The sequence below is a fragment of the Periophthalmus magnuspinnatus genome, chromosome 8 (genome assembly GCF_009829125.3).
Source record: "Periophthalmus magnuspinnatus isolate fPerMag1 chromosome 8, fPerMag1.2.pri, whole genome shotgun sequence".
Taxonomy (NCBI): domain Eukaryota; kingdom Metazoa; phylum Chordata; class Actinopteri; order Gobiiformes; family Gobiidae; genus Periophthalmus; species Periophthalmus magnuspinnatus.
In genome coordinates this window covers 21,187,555-21,207,430 of record NC_047133.1, presented here as the reverse complement: position 1 = coordinate 21,207,430, position 19,876 = coordinate 21,187,555, and the positions used below count along the sequence as shown (strand labels likewise).

The following is a 19,876-nucleotide window of genomic DNA, read 5'->3' as shown; positions in this document are numbered from 1 at the left end:
ACTTCAGTAAACTAATGTAATGCTTACAAATAATGCTTATATAAATGAAAATTGGTTTTGCACAGAAGAAAAACCCAAAATACTGTTGAACAATGCATTTTTTTGGATTTACTTCTGTGATGAAAATGTATACAACTATTTATGTTTTCCTTGTTACTCCCTGAAGCTTGTTCCTAGCAACCTATAAAATATTTAGATCTCATTGTTCCCAAATAGTGCTGGGTAAACGTTTATCACGATAAACAGGACTAAGCGGCTTTTGTCCATACTTTGCCCACTTCAAGGCCAGAGTAGCAGAAATAAACCGCAATCTATCTACAAGCAGTAAACAGCTTTTTTCTGTTTTGGCTTTTCCATGAAGTCATCACTGTTGCATTGTTTTTCACCAGTAAAGTTTCATACAGTTTATAGCCAATGAATCAAATGCTATAATTTCCTCTTTCCTCTGCATACAGCTGGGTAATGTCATTACTTAGATGTGGGGTTGTTGTCCATGGGAGATGCTTTGATTTCAGCTTATCTCTTAAACGTTTCACATAAAGCAATGATAGTTAAAAGTCAAGGAGTTAAAGAGGGGTGCCTGGTGTGACCTGTATCTGATCTGATTAGATAGAAAGTGTATTGATCCTGATAAGTAATCTATCGAGGAATTCGCTGAGGAAGAGGGTTTTGACACTGATATGCTTTTGAGGGTCAGTAGGAGCAATAGGGTCAACTTAGTAATGGTGTAAAATAAATAAAATACTACTAATACTAATACTAATACTAATACTAATAATTTTAAGTTTATTGGATCATAAGTTGGTTGGGGGTGAAAGTAAAAATATGCTTAGTATGTTTTCTTATTAGCTTCACAATATATTTACATTATCATCAATTCAATCAAAATTATAGCAGTCTAAGTTAAAGGCATACTATGTAATTTTTCTGCTGGCCTCATGGAGACTTTATATCTTGTTCTAAAACAGAGGTCTACAAACTTTAACAGCAAAAGAGCCACATTAGCCCATTTCAAACCAAGTGAAAATCAGAAAAAAAACATGTTTTTACAAGGAATGAGACAAAGTGTTTCATAGATTAATTTCAAAGTTTGCAGATATTAACACATTATAAAGAATATGTAACATTTTGTATCTGTGAACTGTATGGACTTATTTGAAGTGTTTTATGGGGGTCTGGGTGTTTTTATCGAATTATATGGAATTTCCTGCGTTCTAATGTTTACTCTACAAAATGATCATTATTCTGCCTGATTTTATGCATGAGATATTAAAAAATAAATAAATAAAAATAACTTCAATAGAATGAAGAACGCTTTGGTGTACTGCACGGCAAACACTGTACCCAAAATATTTTTTCCTAAACATTTTTTTCTCAATCAAAGTGCAAAGAGCCGCACGTGGCTTTAAAGAGCCGCACTGAGGCTTTAAAGAGCCACACGTGGTTTTAAAGAGCCGCACTGAGGCTTTAAAGAGCCGCAAGTGGCTTTAAAGAGGCGCACTGAAGCTTTAAAGAGGCTCCTTAGAGAGTGGTTGCAGACCCTTGTCCTAAAGTTTTGTAATAAAAATAGACTTAAAAAACTCTAACATTCTTATATGAAGCTTTTACTAAGCTTCAAACATGATTTATAATTATTATTAACTTTGCAGGAAAAGCTAAAGGTACACTATGTCACTTTTTTGGTACATTGTTTGCCTTCCCGCTAGCCTCATGGAGACTTTATATCCCACAATTTTACCTCAGATTTATCACTCACTATGGAGACAACAATTACACCATCAGGCCAAATTACAGGTCAGATCTGTGGATAGGGGAGCCCTTTAACAGTAAGAATGCATGTCTTTCAAGGCACTTCTGAACAATAACAATCATGTAGTTTAATAAATGCAAGATGTGGAACATTCCAGGCAAATTAATAACATCTCCATGGAGACAAGCAGTTGTACATAGCACCCACTCATTTAGATAAATTGTTCATCTGCCAGATTATAGTCCAGTTGCTTTGTTAGTAACAGTTCAACATGCTCCTTTAGTGTGATATTGTAACAGAAACAACTGAACCCTGTAAGGTCAACTGCCAAAGATCATCGGTGACACGGCTGACCCACTCTGTTCCCGTCCATTGTGTGAGACGTAAACAGACCCTGTACTTTCTTCGCTTGCATTGTGATAGTGATTCTTCAAGTTAACACAGTTTAAGTCCCACACACAATCGCTGGGTGGGCTCTCTGTGTTTCATCTGTTTGTTCTCAGCCGATTTACTCAAGGCAAGAAGACTCTCCATTCACTCAGGTGTTTGTATAGAAAATTGCTATTGTGAACCCAAACTTTTTTCCTTCCTTTTATGTTAGCGGGACATAGAGTGAAACGCAAAGGTATGAATAGAACTTTCCAAGTTTTCAGATGTTTTTATAACTTAGGTTTCAGCAATATATGAGAGAACCACAACTTGACAAACCCCTGGACAAATGGGGGTGAACAAAGGAAAATAGTCCTGCTAATTCCAAGTCTAAAATAATCCAGGAAGTGAAAATATAGGTACAAATTAAATTTACTGCACTATGACTAAGGGGACTGATGCTGAAAAACATTGTGTGGTTTGATCAAGTATCAACAATGTACTGAATGTCTCTGCCCGCTCTTCATCCTCATGTGATGTTGCTAAAATATAACATTTTTAAGACAGAAGATAGAAGGAAAGAAGAATGGAAAAAAGACTTAACTGACAATATATCTAAGTAGTAGTAAAGTACTATATTTCTACACTACTACTTCGTTCGAGAGCAGGTATCTTTACTTTCTACACCACATTTTTACAAGTATTTTTTTATTATTGTTATTGTTGAGGTTTATTTTGATCAAGTTCATAATCTGTGCAAACAAAAATATACAAATATAAACATTTAGAAAAAAAACAACAATAGATTCAGTTGTTTCTGTTGAACAAAATTCAGCACAAATGTTTATCAAAATTACTACATTTGAAGCTTTATTATATCTCAAAATCTGTGCAAAATACTAATACTTTTTACTCTTTAAGTACATTTTCGTGGGATACCAGGTTCAAGTACTTCTTCCACCACTGCTACAACCTAAAGTTCAATCTAACTCAGACTGCAAACTCTCTCTTTGTTCCACCAAAATAAGATGGTGTGTCCAAAGCTGTACACGTACCAGTTTGAAATAACACTAAGGCTGTGGAAGTAAGTATTACCATATTACACTAGGTCAGTTTTACACTCCAACAGGCCTGCGCTCATTTAAAAGCTGTGGAGAGTCAGCCCTATATGGCATGTCCTGGCTGAGACAGTGGGAACGACGGTCCCTCTTAAACTTGGTGATGCTTTTCTCATGGAAAATGACACAGTGAAACTACACATTGGGAAAATACAATAACAACATTCTCTGTGGCATGACCAGTTTGTAAAATCTACCCAACTGTGGTCATCCCAAACTGCCAATTTGTGGTCATAGGGTTTGTACAGTCATGGTGAAGACTGGGTATGTGTGAAAGACAAGACGTTATGACATTTCAAATATAGTCCACTTGTACACGGAAGTCCTGCTGTAGTACTGTCCATTATCAGTCTCAAGCACGGATAAATATAGAGGAATACGTAGGGACAGTTTTTCAATAGAAAGTGCATGAAAACATGTAATCAGTATTCAATTATTTTCAGGTGATTTTGAGCTTTTAATCACCAGGCTCGCTATAAATTTGATAGAGATATAGAGCATTTTTTAACAATACAAGACCAATGTGCTTAACAGAGCGCAGGGACATCAAAAAACTATAAAATACCAAACTATAAAAGTTTGTACACAAGATGCACAATGAACCAATGAAGGAATATAACATAAAACCCTAAAGTGGAGCTGTGTGTTAAAAGCTAGTCTAAAGAGGTTGGTCTTTAAAGAGGAGGTATCATCTAGGAGTAAAAATCAGATTTGAACTTTGACAGCCACATCAAATCAATAACATCTGCAGCTTTTTACCATCTAAAAAACATTGCAAAAATTAAAGGTATACTATCAAAAGCAGACTTGGAGAGACTTAACTATGCGTTTGTCTCCAGTAGGTTAGACTACTGTAAAAACCTGCTCACTGGCCGCTACAAACGAGAGGTAAGACAGATGCAGTACATCCAGCGCGCTATTGCTTTAGTCCTGACTTGAACCAGAAAGTACGAGCACATACAGTTGAAACCCAAAGTTTTTTTCCTCACTGTCTGACATGAAATCAGACTGAACTTTAACTTTTTTAGGTCAATTAGGACTACCAAAATTACTTCTGTCATTATTCTGGCTTTTAACAAATAGAAGGATTTAGATCATTTTTCATTACTTCCTTCAAAGTCAGAAGTTTACATACAGTAAGATTACTCTGCATTTAAATAATGTGGGAAAACCCAGATGACGATGTCATGTCTTTGGAAGCTAGGTTTATGATAGGTTTATTGACATTATTTTAGTTAATTAAAGACTATGTGGATGTACTCGAAGGCACACCTGAACACACTGCTTCTTTGTTTAACATCACTGGAAAGTCAAAAGAAATCAGCCAAGATATCAGGAAGAGAATTGTGGACCTGCACAAGTCTGGTTAATCCTTGGATGCAATTTCCAGATGCCTGATGATGCCACATTCATCTGTTTAAACAATTATATGCAAGTATAAACACCATAGGAATGTCCAGCCATCACACTGCTCAGGAAGGAGACGGGTTCTGTGTCACAGAGATGAATGTGCTTTGGTCTGAAATGTGCACATCAACCCAAGAACAAAAGCAAAAGCCCTTATGAAGATGCTGACTGAAGCTGGTAAGAGTGTCTTTATCCACAATGAAACAGACATGGGCTGAAAGGCAACTCTGCAGGAAGAAGCCATTACTCCAAAAGAAATATTAAATATTATGCTTGTGCACAAGTCTCTCCATGGACCAGCACCGAAGTATATCTCCCACATGTCAGTGCCACATGAACCATCTCACACTCTGAGGACTTCAGGGACCGGCCTCCTGCTGATGCCCAGAGTCAGGACTAAACATGGAGGATCAGTGTTTCAGCTTTCTGCACCTAAAACTTGGAAAAATCTTCCTGAAGATGTGACACAGGCCTCTACTTTGACGATGTTTAAATCAAGGCTCAAAACAGTTCTGTTTAGCTGTGCAAATGACTGAAAGGGTTTTATTGTGCACTTTTCTCTTTCAATGTTAACTTTATGAAGATTATTTTGTATTTGTTGTATTGTGATTTTAACGCATTAATTATTCTGTAAAGCACTTTGAATTACTTTGGGTATGAATTGTGTTATACAAATAAACTTACTTGCCTTATGCTAAATAGATTTTTTTTTTTTAGCTTTCTACCATGTTATCACATTGTTCCCTCATTATAAACATGCTTGAAGAGGTTTTAGGTGTCATCCATGTATGTTTGAGTAATCTAGTGATCTCTCCTGGGCCCTGTTCGACCTGGGCCACCCATGCTCCCACATGACAATTCTACATAAATATGCAAAAACATGACACAAAAACATGACACAAAACTGTACACAACACTTCACAAACCTGACCTGATGTGCAGCAGTTTCATTAGCTGAATGTTTTGCTCTGAAGGGGGAGTGGCTTAACACGGAGAGCAAAGAGAGGGGGCACTCAGAGTGTAGAAAATGAAAGTGAAACCGATTAAATCTATTAATATGTTGTTTTTGGTGAATATAACATTTTCAAAACAATGAAAGGTAACATGGTAAGCTAAATATGTTATGTGTGAGCAGTTAATATCCCATAAAAGTAAAATACCTCTTCTTTATGTACGGCACCAACTGCCCTATGTGACGTTAACTGGAAAAAAAACAAAAACAGTTATGATTGAATCTCTCTTTATAATTTATGTACAGTGTTGACAGATTGGAGCCTAACTGATCATTTGTGTGATTGTGGCCTCCTCTGGCACAAGCCGCAGATCCTGATGTGATAATCTACACACAGCACAGTGGCCCTATGTTTGCTGTGATAAGTGAAATCAGATCCAGCTCCAGCCTGGTGCAGACACAAGGATCGATTACCACTCGGTTCCCAGGATCGGGCCTCTCTCGGGGGATCCAGCCTCTGCCCCGGCGCGGCGTGGGTCTCTTAACTGTCACTATCTGCCTCCACGGCCACAATAGGTCACACAGATGAGATAACCACAGCGTTGGAGCAGCAGGTGAGGGACTGCCAGCCCCCGATCAGGTGTCCCGGTCTCAGGGTGTAGCATTGCCCCCCAGGCCTCCAGAGCTCCGGCCTCGCCATCTGCCAGGGTGAATTCCTCTTACTGTGGGGAGAAGGAGAGTTCAGCAAAGGCGTAAACTGCCTCTATAGGGCGTAGCTCTGAGTATCTCCTGTTTCCTTTCATAGTGAGACGTGGCGCACTTTACAGAGATTGTGTTGCAGGCTCAAAGACAATCTCCAAAAGTCAAAACTTCTCACTAAATGTTTCTTTTTTTCACTGCTGTATGAGCTCGCTTTTGTTGTTCTGCTTTACAACACTACAAGTATATTTACATTGCTGTGAATTTAAAGTATTGCAAAACATTAAATGGGGCATTATATCAACCATAGAGGAATCAGCAACAGCACTTTGCATCGAATGAAAAAAAAACCCATGGTATTTATATTAGAAATAGGCAGATTTTCAAGATTTTGTTAAGAGTTGATGTGTTGTTGTTGTTGTTGTTGTGTTGCTGCTTTTGTATGTGACACTTGGTTGCTATGCCGACAAATTGATGTGTAGTTTCTATTGGTCAGATCCTGGTCTGTTTTGGAGACTGGCTCTAGTGAGTTTAGTCTGCTGTTGTTCTGCTCTTGTTTTAGCGTATGTTACAGCCTACAGTAGCCCTTGTGTTCAGAAAATAAACAACCAGAAGAAATTTGGCGTGTTTCTTCACGCTACAGTATGGATAATATTGTGAACATTGTTTTTAAGATGTGCAATAGAATACTCAGCATAACATTCAGGCTATATTAAAAGAAACTGCAAAAAGAGCTTATTTAACCTTACAAATGAGGTTACAAAGTTATATTTCTGTACATTTGTGGCCAGTTTTGGAGTCATTTCACATTTGTCTGATCCTTAAACCTTTTTTAAAGACATGATGCAAATTTCTGCTTGTATAATATTGTCTGAATATTGTAATTTGGATACTCAAGATATCATTTTTGTCAGTATTGCCCACCCCTACTTTTATTTTACATTGCACTTTTTTTTTCTTTTTCATTAACCATGACAAAATGTGTTTACAAATCAGACAAACCGTACTGAAATATATTTTATACCTCAACCCTTCAATTGTTTTACTATTTAACTGTTTCCTTGTTACATTTTGTATATTTCTCATGTTGTGATCGGCGCATTTCAGGATTTGCTTGTAATGTTGTCTCCTGCCATGCCAGTCTTTAATAAATCTAATCTAATAACTATTACTAATAAATATAAAGGCTTTTTACTATTGCTGGCCATTAAAACTACACGTGTTGCCAGTGCACCAGATCAAAGTGGCTGAGTTGGCAGGCTGCAGAGCGGGTGGTGCTTGGGTCATGTGTGAACTATCATGTACGCTGTCAGAGGAGCCCCCACTCCCCCTGCTCCCCCTGATCCAAATGAGTTATGACCTTACACTGAAGACCCAAATCTATGGCCCACAAAATCTGCACACTCTCCACAACATGTCCAAGAGATATTTTCAATGCTTTGTGAAGCCAGTGATGTCGGCCTGCAGATGGCTCACAGATAAGATCCCTTTTACTTGTCTCAAATTGGGGAAATCAGCAGCAGTAACTTAACAATAGTATCAAAAAAATATCCTAAATACAGTTTGTCTTAATCAGATTATAACTTCACTCATATTTTACAAAATAAAAATTACATCCTGTATTAGTTTTTTATACTATTTAAGGTTACAGTAAAAATGCTATAATGTACGGCAGCTTACAACAGACAAATCTGTACTTGAATAAAAATCAGCAGTATCACGTTTTAGCATCATTCTATCATGAAATTACATGATATTATCTAAAAATTACATTTTACATTATGTAAACTCGACTTGAAGCTATGGGAGACAGATGACTTGAGTCTATTAAACATACAGTTTATTTATGAAAGTGTTGGCTTTTGTGAACTACAGATGAGAGCTGCTTCTTGCTTTGTGCACAGCTGTAAACTATGGGTTGAGTTTACTCAGCTACAGAGTTTACAGCAGTCATTTCAGTGCTCTCTCTCGGGCTCATGATGCAGTTTTGCCATGTAGTCCTACTTCTAGAGACACTACTCCTACTGCAAGTACAGATTTGACAGTTGTACCTTGCTGTAATAATGCAACTGAGACTGAGCCATAAATACTCTAGACTTGAACCATGAGTATTGTGTAAAGTTTGATGTACTACCCTGATAAACTATAAGTTTTTGCTTTGTATTTATTGAATATATTTAGAATGTTATTGCACAGCCAAAACAGCAGATGGCATTAGTTTGTTCCTTGTCATGTGAGTTCAGAATGAAAGTGAAACTGTCTGAAGTTTCTTGATGTTGGTTGATAATTTTCTGCCTCTGAAACACAAACAAAATCTGCCAAAATGGTTTATCAAGTTAAAGTGAATAACCCGAGAGGAGAGATGCAGATTGTGGATGTTTGTCAGACAGAGGAGCAGTTCAGGAGTTTAACAGTGCGGGACTTGAAGACAAAGATAAGACAGCAACTGGACTGGACTTCAGGTACAATTCTGTGTATCCATCTTGTGTGTTGTGCAATAGTGTGTTTGAATCAAAGCATGTGGGTGCAACTTTTATTAATTATGATATATTCTTCTCAGACTATGATTTCAGACTGATATTCCAATGTGAAACTTTGGAAGACGACCATCTGCTGTCTCATTATGGAATACGACACCTGTCTACAATTCAAGCAGTTTTAATCCTCCTTGGTGGTGGTGATGGTCCACAGGAGGGAGACATGGGTGACAGGGGTGAGAAGAACTTAAGTATGGACCAATTAAGCGATTTTAATCAAAAGACCTGTGTACTGTTCTAACGATGTATACTGAATTAATAAAAGTTTGCATGCCCAAATCTATGGCCCACAAAATCGGCACACTCTCCACAACATGTACAAGAGTTATTTTCAACGCTTTGTGAAGCCAGTGATGTCAGCCTGCAGATGGCTCACAGATAAGATCCCTTTTATTTGTCTCAAATTGGGGAAAACTGCAGCAGCACCATTACAAAAGTATCAAAAATGATCCTAAATACAGTTTGTCTTGATCACATTATAATAATTTCACTCATATTTTACTCTGTTTTGATTAGAAAAACAAATTACAGCCAGTATTACTTTTATACTATTTAAGGTTACAGTAAAAATGCTATAATGAGCTTACAACAGACAAATCTGTACTTGAATAAAAATCAGCAGTATCACGTTTTAGCATCATTCTATCATGAAATTACATGATACTTTCTGAAAATTACACTATGATTTCACCCTCCACATACAAGTCTCTGGCTGAGTGAACTCGACTCAAATCTATGAGAGACAGATGACTTGAGTCTAATAAAAATACAGTTTATTTATGAAAGTGTTGGCTTTTGTGAACTACAGATGAGAGCTGCTTCTTGCTTTGTGCACAGCTGTAAACTATGGGTTGAGTTCACTCAGCTACAGACTTTACTGCAGTCATTTCAGTGCTCTCTCTCAGGCTCATCTTATCATTGATGATGCAGTTTTGCCATGTAGTTCTACTTCTAAAGACACAACTTCTACTACAACTACAGATTTGACAGTTGTACCTTGCTGCAATAATGCAACTGAGACTGAGCCATAAATACTCTAGACTTGAACCATGAGTATTGCGTAAAGTTTGATGTACTACCCTGATAAGCTACAAGTTTTTGCTTTGTATTTATTGAATATATTTAGAATGTTATTGCATGAATAAAAAAGCAGATGGCATTAGTTTGTTCTTTGTCATGTGAGTTTAGAATGAAACCGAAACTATCTGAAGCTTCTTGGTGTTGGTTGATAATTTTCTGCCTCTGAAACATGAACAAAATCTGCCAAAATGGTTTATCAAGTTATGGTGAGAACTTTGTCAGGAGAGCAGCAGCTTACGGATGTTAGACAGAGGAGCAGTTCAGGAGTTTAACAGTGCGGGACTTGAAGACAAAGATAAGACAGGAACTGTGCTGGGCTCTAGGTAAAATTCTTCATATCCATCTTATGTGTTGTGCAATAGTGTGTTTGAATCAAAGCATGTGGGTGCAACTTTTACTAATTATGGTATATTCTTCTCAGGTGATGATTTCAGAATAATACTTCAATGTAAAACTTTGGATGGAGACGATCGGCTGTCTGATTATGGAAGGCAACTCCATGGTGTTGGTGATGGGCTACAGGAGGGAGACATGGGTGACAAGAATCACAAGAACTTAAGTATGGATCGATTAGGTGATTTTAAAGAGCTGGAAGAGCAAAAGAGCTGTGTACTGTTATAACAACACATACTGAATTATTACAAGTCTGCATGCTCAGCTGTGCACTTTTGTCTTGTCTCCATTAAAGAATAACAAACATGTAGACATTCAAAGGAAAGAAAAGGTGTGAGCTAATGAGACAAGTTCAACTAAATGCAATTATATCATTATACACTAAAAACGTGAGTCTTTTCGCCTCTAAACCATAACTCAAACCCAACAATAACAGTAAGCCTTAGGTGCACATTTTGATGGTTTCTTTATGCCACAAAATAACAGCATTTTGTGCCAAAATAATTTGTAAATATAATTCTCAAGTGTCCACAAAAGTGACATTGTTCACATGCACACCAAAAATATGATTATAATCTTCTGGATCTTTAAGATTATTTCATAATCAGAGGGAACATGATCAGAAAGAAATTGAATGATTTTCGTTTATATGTCATTTAAAAAATCTTATACCTCCAAAAAATGTGATATCAATCAGATTTTGAATGCGCATGTAACTGTAGCCAATGTAACGTTCTGGGGGTGGAATATAAACTGCATGATTTCACTGAAATAGAAAGTTAAAACCATGATTCGTTTGAACATTTGGATCAAATAAGCATCAAAAAAGCCTGCATTTTCGCGTTTTCAGCAAAAAAGTTACATACTGAGGCTTTAAGAAAAATCTGTACTCAAAAGTATCTACAATCAAAAATGTTAAATCACTAAAACACTTGAGTGACACTCCAGCTTTGATCAGGTGTAAAATCCAAGATGTACACCCAGTCTCTTGACACATTCGTCACATAACCAGCCCGTGTGAAGGGCAGGCGCCAACACGAGCCGAACTTGAGAATATTGAATTTGGATCTGCTTCAGAGGATAAGGTCGCAGAGATCTCGGGTTCACAAGCAGCGCCAGGTGAGTAGAAATCAATCATGCCCAGCCACTGATGTAGTGTCAGTGAGAAACATAATACACAACATCAAAAGTCTGCAGAACATTTAGGAGACCAGTGCCAATGGTTCTGGTCAGAAAGATAAAAGTGCAAGCGTGGAGCCACATCTGTTTTCCCACTTAAAATCAGTTAAGAAGTTCCTTAAGTTTTTACAGATATCGTGAAGCAACCTCTAGCCTGGGAGGCATAAATCGTTGCATGCCTATTATATATCGATGAAATTTCGCTAACCCCTACCACTGCAGAAACTGGATACTGTTACTACAATAACTGTGCCTGTGTAGTATTTGAGAACTGGAGTATTAGTATTAGAATCACATAGGTAATCTCATGGGTAAACTAGTCATTGTACAAGTAACAGTAGTAATAATAGCACATGATTATGAGCAGTCAGTACATAGGTAATGAAAACAACTATATAACAAATAAAATGTATTTTCTTTAGCTAGTTAAAGCCATAGTATGTGACTTCTTTGCCAAAATTAAACTAGAATAAAAGCTTTTTTCATTATGAGTGTGCTTGCATCTCCACTTTCCTCTTGCTTGTTTCCTTGGAAATGTTGTCCTTTTGGCTATAATATTCCACAGTATGACATAAAACTTGTCTATCTCCATGGAGAATATTACATTTTGGTTACTCACAATGACTATATATTGTGGTAATGTGACAAAGTGGACCTTTGTCCCTTTTAATATTACCAGTGGAGGTGCGCTCTGGGCAGAAGGGTATTTAAGCAGTGCTAATTAGACATTCATAGAGAGAGACATCAGTGTAGCCAGGTTACACGTGGATTTTCTCCTTAGTTTCTTAAGTTCTGTTACTTTGTTATGTTGCAGTTCATTTTTTTGTAAATATGTATTATTTTTTATCCATGGTGTACCACGGTGCTTCAAATAAATTTTGTCAAATGTCTGCCCCCTACTTTGATCACGTGGGGCCAGCTTCCCCACAGGTAATATGAATAATACTAACCCTAATCTAGAACGTTGACTCAAAACAAGGCTGCAAACTGCATTTAACTATCTATCAGCTATGGGCTTCAATGATGAACAATTTGAACTGTTGCTATAGCGATGAACAATTTAAAATGAAATATGTTTTTAATGGTAAAAGTCTTCAAAATGTTGCATATAACAAGAAGCTGAATATGACAGTTACACCACCATTACTATACTATTACTTATTATGCATGAGACCAGTATCTTTTCCACACAGGATGCTCTGGTGGAACACATAGACTGTCTTTGTGCTGATGACAAGTCCAGATGTAGTCTGACCAGGCTCTGACCCTCTGCTCTCCTCTGTGTTCCTGTTATGCTCAGTTAGACAGAAATGGCTGAATATCATACTGCCACTAAAACATAACAGGAAGAATGGAAATGGGTGAAAACAGCATGGTGACAAAGAGATTACTGTTAACGAGCAGAATTTCACGTTTAACAGGCTGCTGTTCCAATCTGATATCGTATAGAAAGGTAAATTATTTTGTGGGCTGTCTGCAGTCTGTGTGTTATTTCTTTGCCTGGAATGTTCCACAACATGGCATTCTATTTCTCTATCTTGTGAAATAATGTAAACAGATAATGTTCCACTAATGAGTATGTGTAAGTCCGGTAAAAAATATTCGACATATATAAATAAATGGGTAGTTTTTATTTTAATTTACATTTTTGTACGTTGTTTATCTTATGTTTTCTGTTGTTAATAAAAGTTATCATCCAAATAGTCTTAAATAATCTCCTTCTTGTTCCCGTGCTAGGTTAGAATTGTCACTTTGAACCTCCCTACTTTACCTCCATCTGTTCTGTCCATCAGGGTATCTTCTTCTACAGCTAAGAGCGATGTAATTTATCCTTCAGGACAGTCTCCTGCCCGGGACACCATAAAGGCCTTGTTTTGACAGAGGCTCATTGCTTTGACCCACTGAGCTAACATCCAAGCCACTAGATACACAACAAAGCATGGCCGCAAGTATTCACCATGACATGAGTAAACACAGGCTGGTGGGCTCTCGGGTCAGTACATTTTAAAACAGTTGATCTTCTCCACCACAGACAGAAGAAACGTGTTTATAAAGTGTTAGCCCCCTACTATTTGGGTGGTGTCATTTACAGGCAATTGTTGTACACAGAGGAGCCATGGTATAATGTTGTTTTCTCAACCCTGGAATTGTCAGTTAGTACTAAACAAAAGGTAAAAGGTAGCTATTAACTTGAAGACTCCCACTACATGAGATCACGAGGTAGAACAGAGCATTTTGAGGTCTGGGGATGTAGACATACCTGCCTATGTGAAGATTTGAAACCTTCTCTCTCCCAAGATCTGACCTGTAATTTGCCCAGTAGCATCATCTGATTTTTTTCTGTGTTGATAATTTTGATGCCATACTCTATTAAATTCCAAGCAAAGGCAACTTCAAAATGTTACATAGTGCTTTAAGTTTTGGTCCTACACTTGAGGAGGCAGTCTCAGTAGGCCTATGGAACATAGCATATGCGGCAGGTTTGTATATAATTATCATATTTAAATACTGGGCTAATATATTGTGAGACGACAGATGCTATCTTGACTTATGACCTTGTTAAAGTGGCAGGGGTCGCATAGGCACTTTCTCCTCGATACATCATCACCATATGTCACTCATTGACTGGAGCATCTTTATGCAAATCAGGACGCCTCTGCTCCAGCTCTCTGCAGACATAAGGGGCCCGGTCATTCCAGAGCACCACAATGTCATCCCATGCAACATCATCAGGGACAAAGGACTCAGATGATGTGAATAAAAAGCCAAAGCATCATACAGGCCTGTAACAGAGATGACCCAAAAGAATATAGGTCCACATTTAAATTTACAGGAATATAGACTAATTAGGTAATTTTAATCAAATGCCAGTGGGTGGAAAAAAAAAACTACAGTAGCCTGTGTATGCAAATGCATTATATTACACCAGCAGATGACGCATTATAGCATTTATTTCCACCAGTTTTAACATGGTCATCGCACATGCATTTTAACGTGGTGTTTGTCGCCATCTGCTGGTGAATTCGTAAAACTACAGGACCCTGTCTACAAATGTTTCAGATCGGCTTCCATTTCAATATGTATAAATCAATGTAGATACAAATCGAATGGTCATGTTAAGTTTGGTGTATAAATAGACCATTTCGTAAACTGGCTGACTTTATCCAATCAACTTCACTGGGCAGAGCCATCACTTGCTTCTTCAAACATCTGACTACACAGACATTCAAACAGACATGAATAAAATTGGAAACTTTTGTTGACTTTAGAATAATGTAATTTATACTCTGATGCATGTTTTTGGGTAAGGACACTGGCTCATTTTTGGGAGTGTTCTGCTATTGCATTATGAAAGTTAAATTTTTTCCAAAATTTTTTGCTAGCAGTTGAGTAAAAATTGTTACTCTCAATTTTTACTCAACTGAAATGTGGAAGCATTTCCAAATGTTACTCTCAATTTTTACTCAACTCATGCTTGAGTGAGGAAAGATTCACAGTTCAGGACAAAACATTTAAACAATGTTTTCTTTATTCAACAGTGAGAAATCAACATTTCTGAATCATCTCACACCTAGAATTTCTGGAATTGTTTCTTGGCTCCAGCAGCCTTTGTGACTTTGAGGACGTTGAACCTGACCGTCTTGCTGAGTGGTCGGCACTCTCCAACGGTGACGATGTCTCCGACTGTGACGTCCCTGTGGAGAGAAAAGCAGTGAGGACAGGCACAAAACTACAGCATAATCTAATGCCATTAATATATGCATCAGCAATGCCATTAGGCACCGTCGTCAGAGCTTGAGCTTGGAAGACCATCGTGAGAATAAACATCATTTGCAAACACTCCAGAGCCAAATGTGAGTGAAAGACCATGTGTTTTTATTTGTAATAACCATTACCTGAAACAAGGTGAGAGGTGGACCGAGAGGTTCTTGTGCCTCTTCTCAAAGCGGTTGTACTTGCGGATGTAATGCAGATAGTCGCGTCTGATCACAATGGTCCGCTGCATCTTCATTTTGGTCACCACGCCTGAAAAGCCAAAGAGTAATCAGTTGCAGAAGTTTTTAATATCCAAGAACAGCCTTAGAAGTCACAGGACTACATCAGCATTGCCATTAGGCATCGTCGTCAAAACCCGAAGGGCTTGGAAGACCATCGTGAGAAAAAACATCATTTGTAGGGATAATTAAAGCATCCAAATTCCATCTTAACTGAACTTTATGTAAATGTTTACTGTGACACTTATTTGAAAACCACTGACTCACCTGAGAGGATACGGCCACGAATGGAGACATTTCCAGTGAAGGGGCATTTCTTGTCAATATAAGTGCCGTCAATAGCCTGAAAGCAATAGAAGATGCACTTAAGACCAGTAAGCTTATATATAGGCCTACAGATTTACACTGCAAACTTATAAAATAGATTTCTAATGCATCAGTGTTGCCTTAAGGCCTTGTCGTCACAACCCTGTAGGCTTGGAAGACCATCGTGAGAAAAACATCACATGCATAAAAGAGATTGTATAAAATTGTGTTATTACCTCTCTTGGGGTTTTGAAGCCCAGCCCGACACTCTTGTGGTAACGGGGGAGCTTTTCTTTGCCCTCCTTGCCACCATCTACAGCCAGAACACGCTTCTTGTTCTGGAAGATGGTGGGCTGTTTCTGATAAGCCCTCTCGGTCTACGGGAGAAAAGAGAACAAGTTTATTAGACAAGTCCTTACTTCCGATTTACATGGCACACTGACACCGGGATCTAGCGAACTCCACTTTTATAAGCACTCAAGGTCTATCAACTGTCAAATGGATGATTAAACTGTTATCTAGTGGTTAATTTAAGAGGACAAAATATGCTGTCAAATCACTATGGCTGGAACAATATACTAAAACTAATAGCAAGTGCTTAGGCTAACTTGATAGCACTGTTGCTAAATGAGCGTAGCACGAGGGTGAGCCGACAAGGGGCAGTCAACTCTTTTCGAGGCTTGTGAACGATCAGAAACATAGCCACAATATGGAAAAGCGCCTTATATAGACGCGTTACTATTACGAGTGCAAATAAATGCTTTGAAATCATTAGATTTGTTCATTAAAAGCCCCACGCCGTTTTCCCACACGTACTTGTGCATCCGCCATCTTTGCAAGCCGAGTCAAAAGAGGCCTGAGGATGCGCGAGGCGGACGAAAGACTGAGAGGAAAGGAAGTGACGCAATACAAGACCGAAAACACGAAAAATATTAACACATTTTTATTTTGTGACAAGTATCCAGTAAAATTCGACAAGACATAAGGTCAGTTATGATAATACAATAGCCTAATTAAGTTTTCATCAGATGCCCACGATAAAAAAAAGAAAAAAAATTGAAAAAAAATTTGAAAAATAGATAGGTCTGCATGATAATAACATGAAATAAAACTACAACTACATTTTATCGTTATGTGTCTAGAAGATGGAGGATCAAGATGATTTTACATTTTTTTTAATTCAGAAAGAAGAAGAAGAAGAAAAAAAAAAGAAGCTTGATGAAGAACAACAAAACATGTCACGTGACTGTGCGGAAATTTGCCAAACAGCGGCAAGATGGCATCGCACTCGGGAGGAGGCGATCAAGGTACGAGTATATTTATTTAAAAAAATCATGAAGTAATCTATAATGTCAGATTATGTACGGATGTCATCGTGTGAAATATTTTTTGACTCATTACCTGAAACGATTCGAGATCATAAAGCATGTTTTTTTGGGACTTCACATTAGTTGAACAGGGGCTAGCGGCAAACAAGGAAAGTTAGCTACTCTGCTAACATGGTGGCTCTGGCAGCTCTGCATTTCACAAGTTTACTTTAAAAAGACAACAATTATACAAAATATTTTAAGCCAACATTAGAAACGCAGGTATTATTTGAGGGAACATTTAACAGCGAGTGTACAGGAATAATCAACCGGAAAATAAAGAGCATATTTTGTTTTTAGTAACATTGCTAAGCATTATGTAATTTATTAGTGTGTCTTCGTACTGAATAGTATCTTACCATCAACATTAACATTTGTAATTTATCTTGTAGGTAAAAATGAGATACTGGAAGTTGGAGCTGTTTTGTTAAAAGAGTAAGTGCTTAATTTCTTTTGATCATGCACATTATTCAACTGTTCAATCACAATTAACTGAATCAAATCTTGATATGTTTTTATTTATGGTATTTATTTTTAGTTTCATATATGAGCGAGTCAGAAGACATGGGGAAGGCAATGCTGTGGTTACAAGGGAGCAGTTAGGAGCAAGAGAGCTGTGTGACCCAAAGCACAAAAGACTTGCCCAGTGTCTCCAGCAGATCGGCGATGAACTGGATGGAAATGTGGAACTGCAACGGTAACATGAAAGTAGTATTTGACTAGCGCTGTGAAATTATTCAAATTTTAATCAATGACATCCTATGGGTGTTGTTACTTCTGTCAGACAAAACGTGTGGTTTGGCACTGAGTTCAGACTTTGGAGACAGAAATTTTACAATGTTTTTGTGTTAAACAGCAATGATTAAAATTTTCTACTGTTTATGTCCACAAAATTAATATTTAAAACAATTTTGCTGGTGTTTCATACAACCAAATAAAATTAAATTGAAACTCAAGATTGTTCAATTGGAAAAAAACATGAATCATCTTAAATATTGCCCCACCCTAATCTGACTTTCCATTGGCAGCAAGAAAAACTTTTTCCTTCAAATAAATGTTCTATCCTTTTCCCTCTAGGATGATATCGGACTCGTCACTAAGTCCAACAAAGGACATTTTTATGAAAGTTGCCATTGAGATATTTTCAGATGGAAAATTCAACTGGGGAAGAGTAGTTGCACTATTCTACTTTGCCTGTCGACTTGTTATTAAAGTAAGTATTTTACCATTAATATGTAATATTATTATTATTAATAACAAGAAAAAGATCTCTAACATATTTAATATATCTTATTTTTCAGGCTCTTCTGACTCATGTTCCTGATATCATTAGAACAATTATCAGCTGGACCCTGGACTACCTCCGTGAACATGTGATCAACTGGATCAGAGACCAGGGAGGCTGGGTAAGAGGCAAACACGAATAAAAGATTTATGACTGATTATTTTAACTGTCATTCAGTATTGGTCATTTATTTTTTATTTTTTTAAAGGAAGGAATTCGTTCTCATTTTGGCACTCCCACATGGCAAACGGTGGGTGTATTCCTGGCTGGAGTTCTCACCACTGTTCTTGTAATTCGTAAAATGTGAAGAGGATGAAGAAGAAATGGATAAAGGATTGAAGACTTGTAGACAGTTGACCAGGACAAAAGAAACAATAAGAAGCTATACCATGTGCATGAGCTTCACTCTTTTCTCCTGCCTGGGGGTTATTAGAGGGATCAGGAGTTGGACTGGACGTTTGTGGCATACTTCTGAATGCCGTTAGAATCAAGCGGTGCATGAATCACTGCAGACTGCAACAGTGTGAGGTTGGCAGATGGCAATGGAAATACATTTTTAGTAATTTATTTTTTATGGTACCAAAATAAGAATTGTGACTGCAGACCGTTTTCTTGTAGAATGATACAGGACAGGTTGAATGAAATCAGATTCAGTTATATTTTCATTTGCATCGTTTTGTTTCACTTTGTTATTCTCAGCTTCCTCTTTATCATGGTGTCTGTATGCAACCTCATGTATTTGTGATTACTGGTGTATACCAACATGATGTGACTAAAAAAGATGACAGTAATTTGAGATTATTTTATAATTGCCCAAATAAAAATGTAAGAAATTGTCTATAGTCACTGCATGTATTGAAAAAGTTTTATGCTCATAATATGGATTAATATGTTCAATGTGTAAACTGAAATTCTTCCCTTTTGTTTTTGTCACGTGGTCATTTGTCGTGGCCTAAATGTTTCCATTTTACAAGAATTCTGCCTGTATGTTTTTTGCTTTGTGATGCAGAGCAATGAGTTATTTCCTGTTGGAAACCAGGCAGTTGCTCTGTAAAGAAAGTGCACTGGATTGCTCACAGATGCTTACCTCACCTTTTATAAGTACTGTATATTGTGAGCTATTCAAACAATCACTCAAGCAAAATACCTTTGATATTATTTGGTTGTCAGTTGTCAGTGCCTTCATGTTTTTTTTTTTATACTTAAACTTTGATATTTCAAATTTTTCACATTTTCTACCACATTTGTAATGATTAAGATTTTCTCCCTGAAATCCCGTTGCAGTGACTTTGTATGTTGTAAACGGAAAATAAAAGCTTTAATAATTATAGTAAATGAGACTGTGAAGTAATATGGTAACAAATCTCTTATTTTATTCTTAAGTTTGAGTGACAGTTGGGGTAAAAGGCTGGACTGGACCTGACACATTTTAACTGATT

At 37.3% G+C, this 19,876-nt stretch overlaps 2 protein-coding genes and 3 non-coding genes across 6 annotated transcripts in view; 1 reads left to right on the top strand and 4 right to left on the bottom strand.

The window, feature by feature from the left end:
* Nucleotides 1-14,991: 14,991 nt before the first annotated feature.
* Nucleotides 14,992-16,672, bottom strand: rps11 (ribosomal protein S11). The gene is made up of 5 exons (XM_033970422.2): nucleotides 16,602-16,672; nucleotides 16,022-16,162; nucleotides 15,747-15,822; nucleotides 15,381-15,510; nucleotides 14,992-15,179 (listed from the first exon to the last, which is right to left on the bottom strand). The coding sequence occupies exons 1-5, from the start codon at nucleotides 16,614-16,616 to the stop codon at nucleotides 15,056-15,058; spliced, it is 486 nt and encodes a 161-aa protein (XP_033826313.1). The 5' UTR covers nucleotides 16,617-16,672; the 3' UTR covers nucleotides 14,992-15,055.
* LOC117375582 (small nucleolar RNA SNORD35) lies at nucleotides 15,239-15,320 on the bottom strand. The gene has a single exon (XR_004541709.1). It is a non-coding gene; the product is annotated as a small nucleolar RNA SNORD35 (small nucleolar RNA).
* Nucleotides 15,576-15,660, bottom strand: LOC117375581 (small nucleolar RNA SNORD35). Its single transcript, XR_004541708.1, has one exon. It is a non-coding gene; the product is annotated as a small nucleolar RNA SNORD35 (small nucleolar RNA).
* LOC117375580 (small nucleolar RNA SNORD35) lies at nucleotides 15,907-15,990 on the bottom strand. Its single transcript, XR_004541707.1, has one exon. It is a non-coding gene; the product is annotated as a small nucleolar RNA SNORD35 (small nucleolar RNA).
* A 314-nt stretch (nucleotides 16,673-16,986) lies between the features above and the next one.
* Nucleotides 16,987-19,876, top strand: part of LOC117374337 (apoptosis regulator BAX-like) — a 240,471-nt gene continuing 237,581 nt past the window's right edge. The window contains exons 1-6 of one of the 2 annotated variants that reach the window (XM_055223924.1): nucleotides 16,987-17,092; nucleotides 17,545-17,587; nucleotides 17,691-17,849; nucleotides 18,230-18,365; nucleotides 18,454-18,558; nucleotides 18,646-18,748. In XM_055223924.1, the coding sequence (XP_055079899.1) occupies nucleotides 17,062-17,092; nucleotides 17,545-17,587; nucleotides 17,691-17,849; nucleotides 18,230-18,365; nucleotides 18,454-18,558; nucleotides 18,646-18,744 (573 nt within the window). In that variant the 5' untranslated portion in view covers nucleotides 16,987-17,061 and the 3' untranslated portion in view covers nucleotides 18,745-18,748. Of the gene's footprint in view, nucleotides 17,093-17,544; nucleotides 17,588-17,690; nucleotides 17,850-18,229; nucleotides 18,366-18,453; nucleotides 18,559-18,645; nucleotides 19,773-19,876 lie in introns of those variants that run through there. The other variant, XM_033970421.2, reaches the window with a different exon arrangement.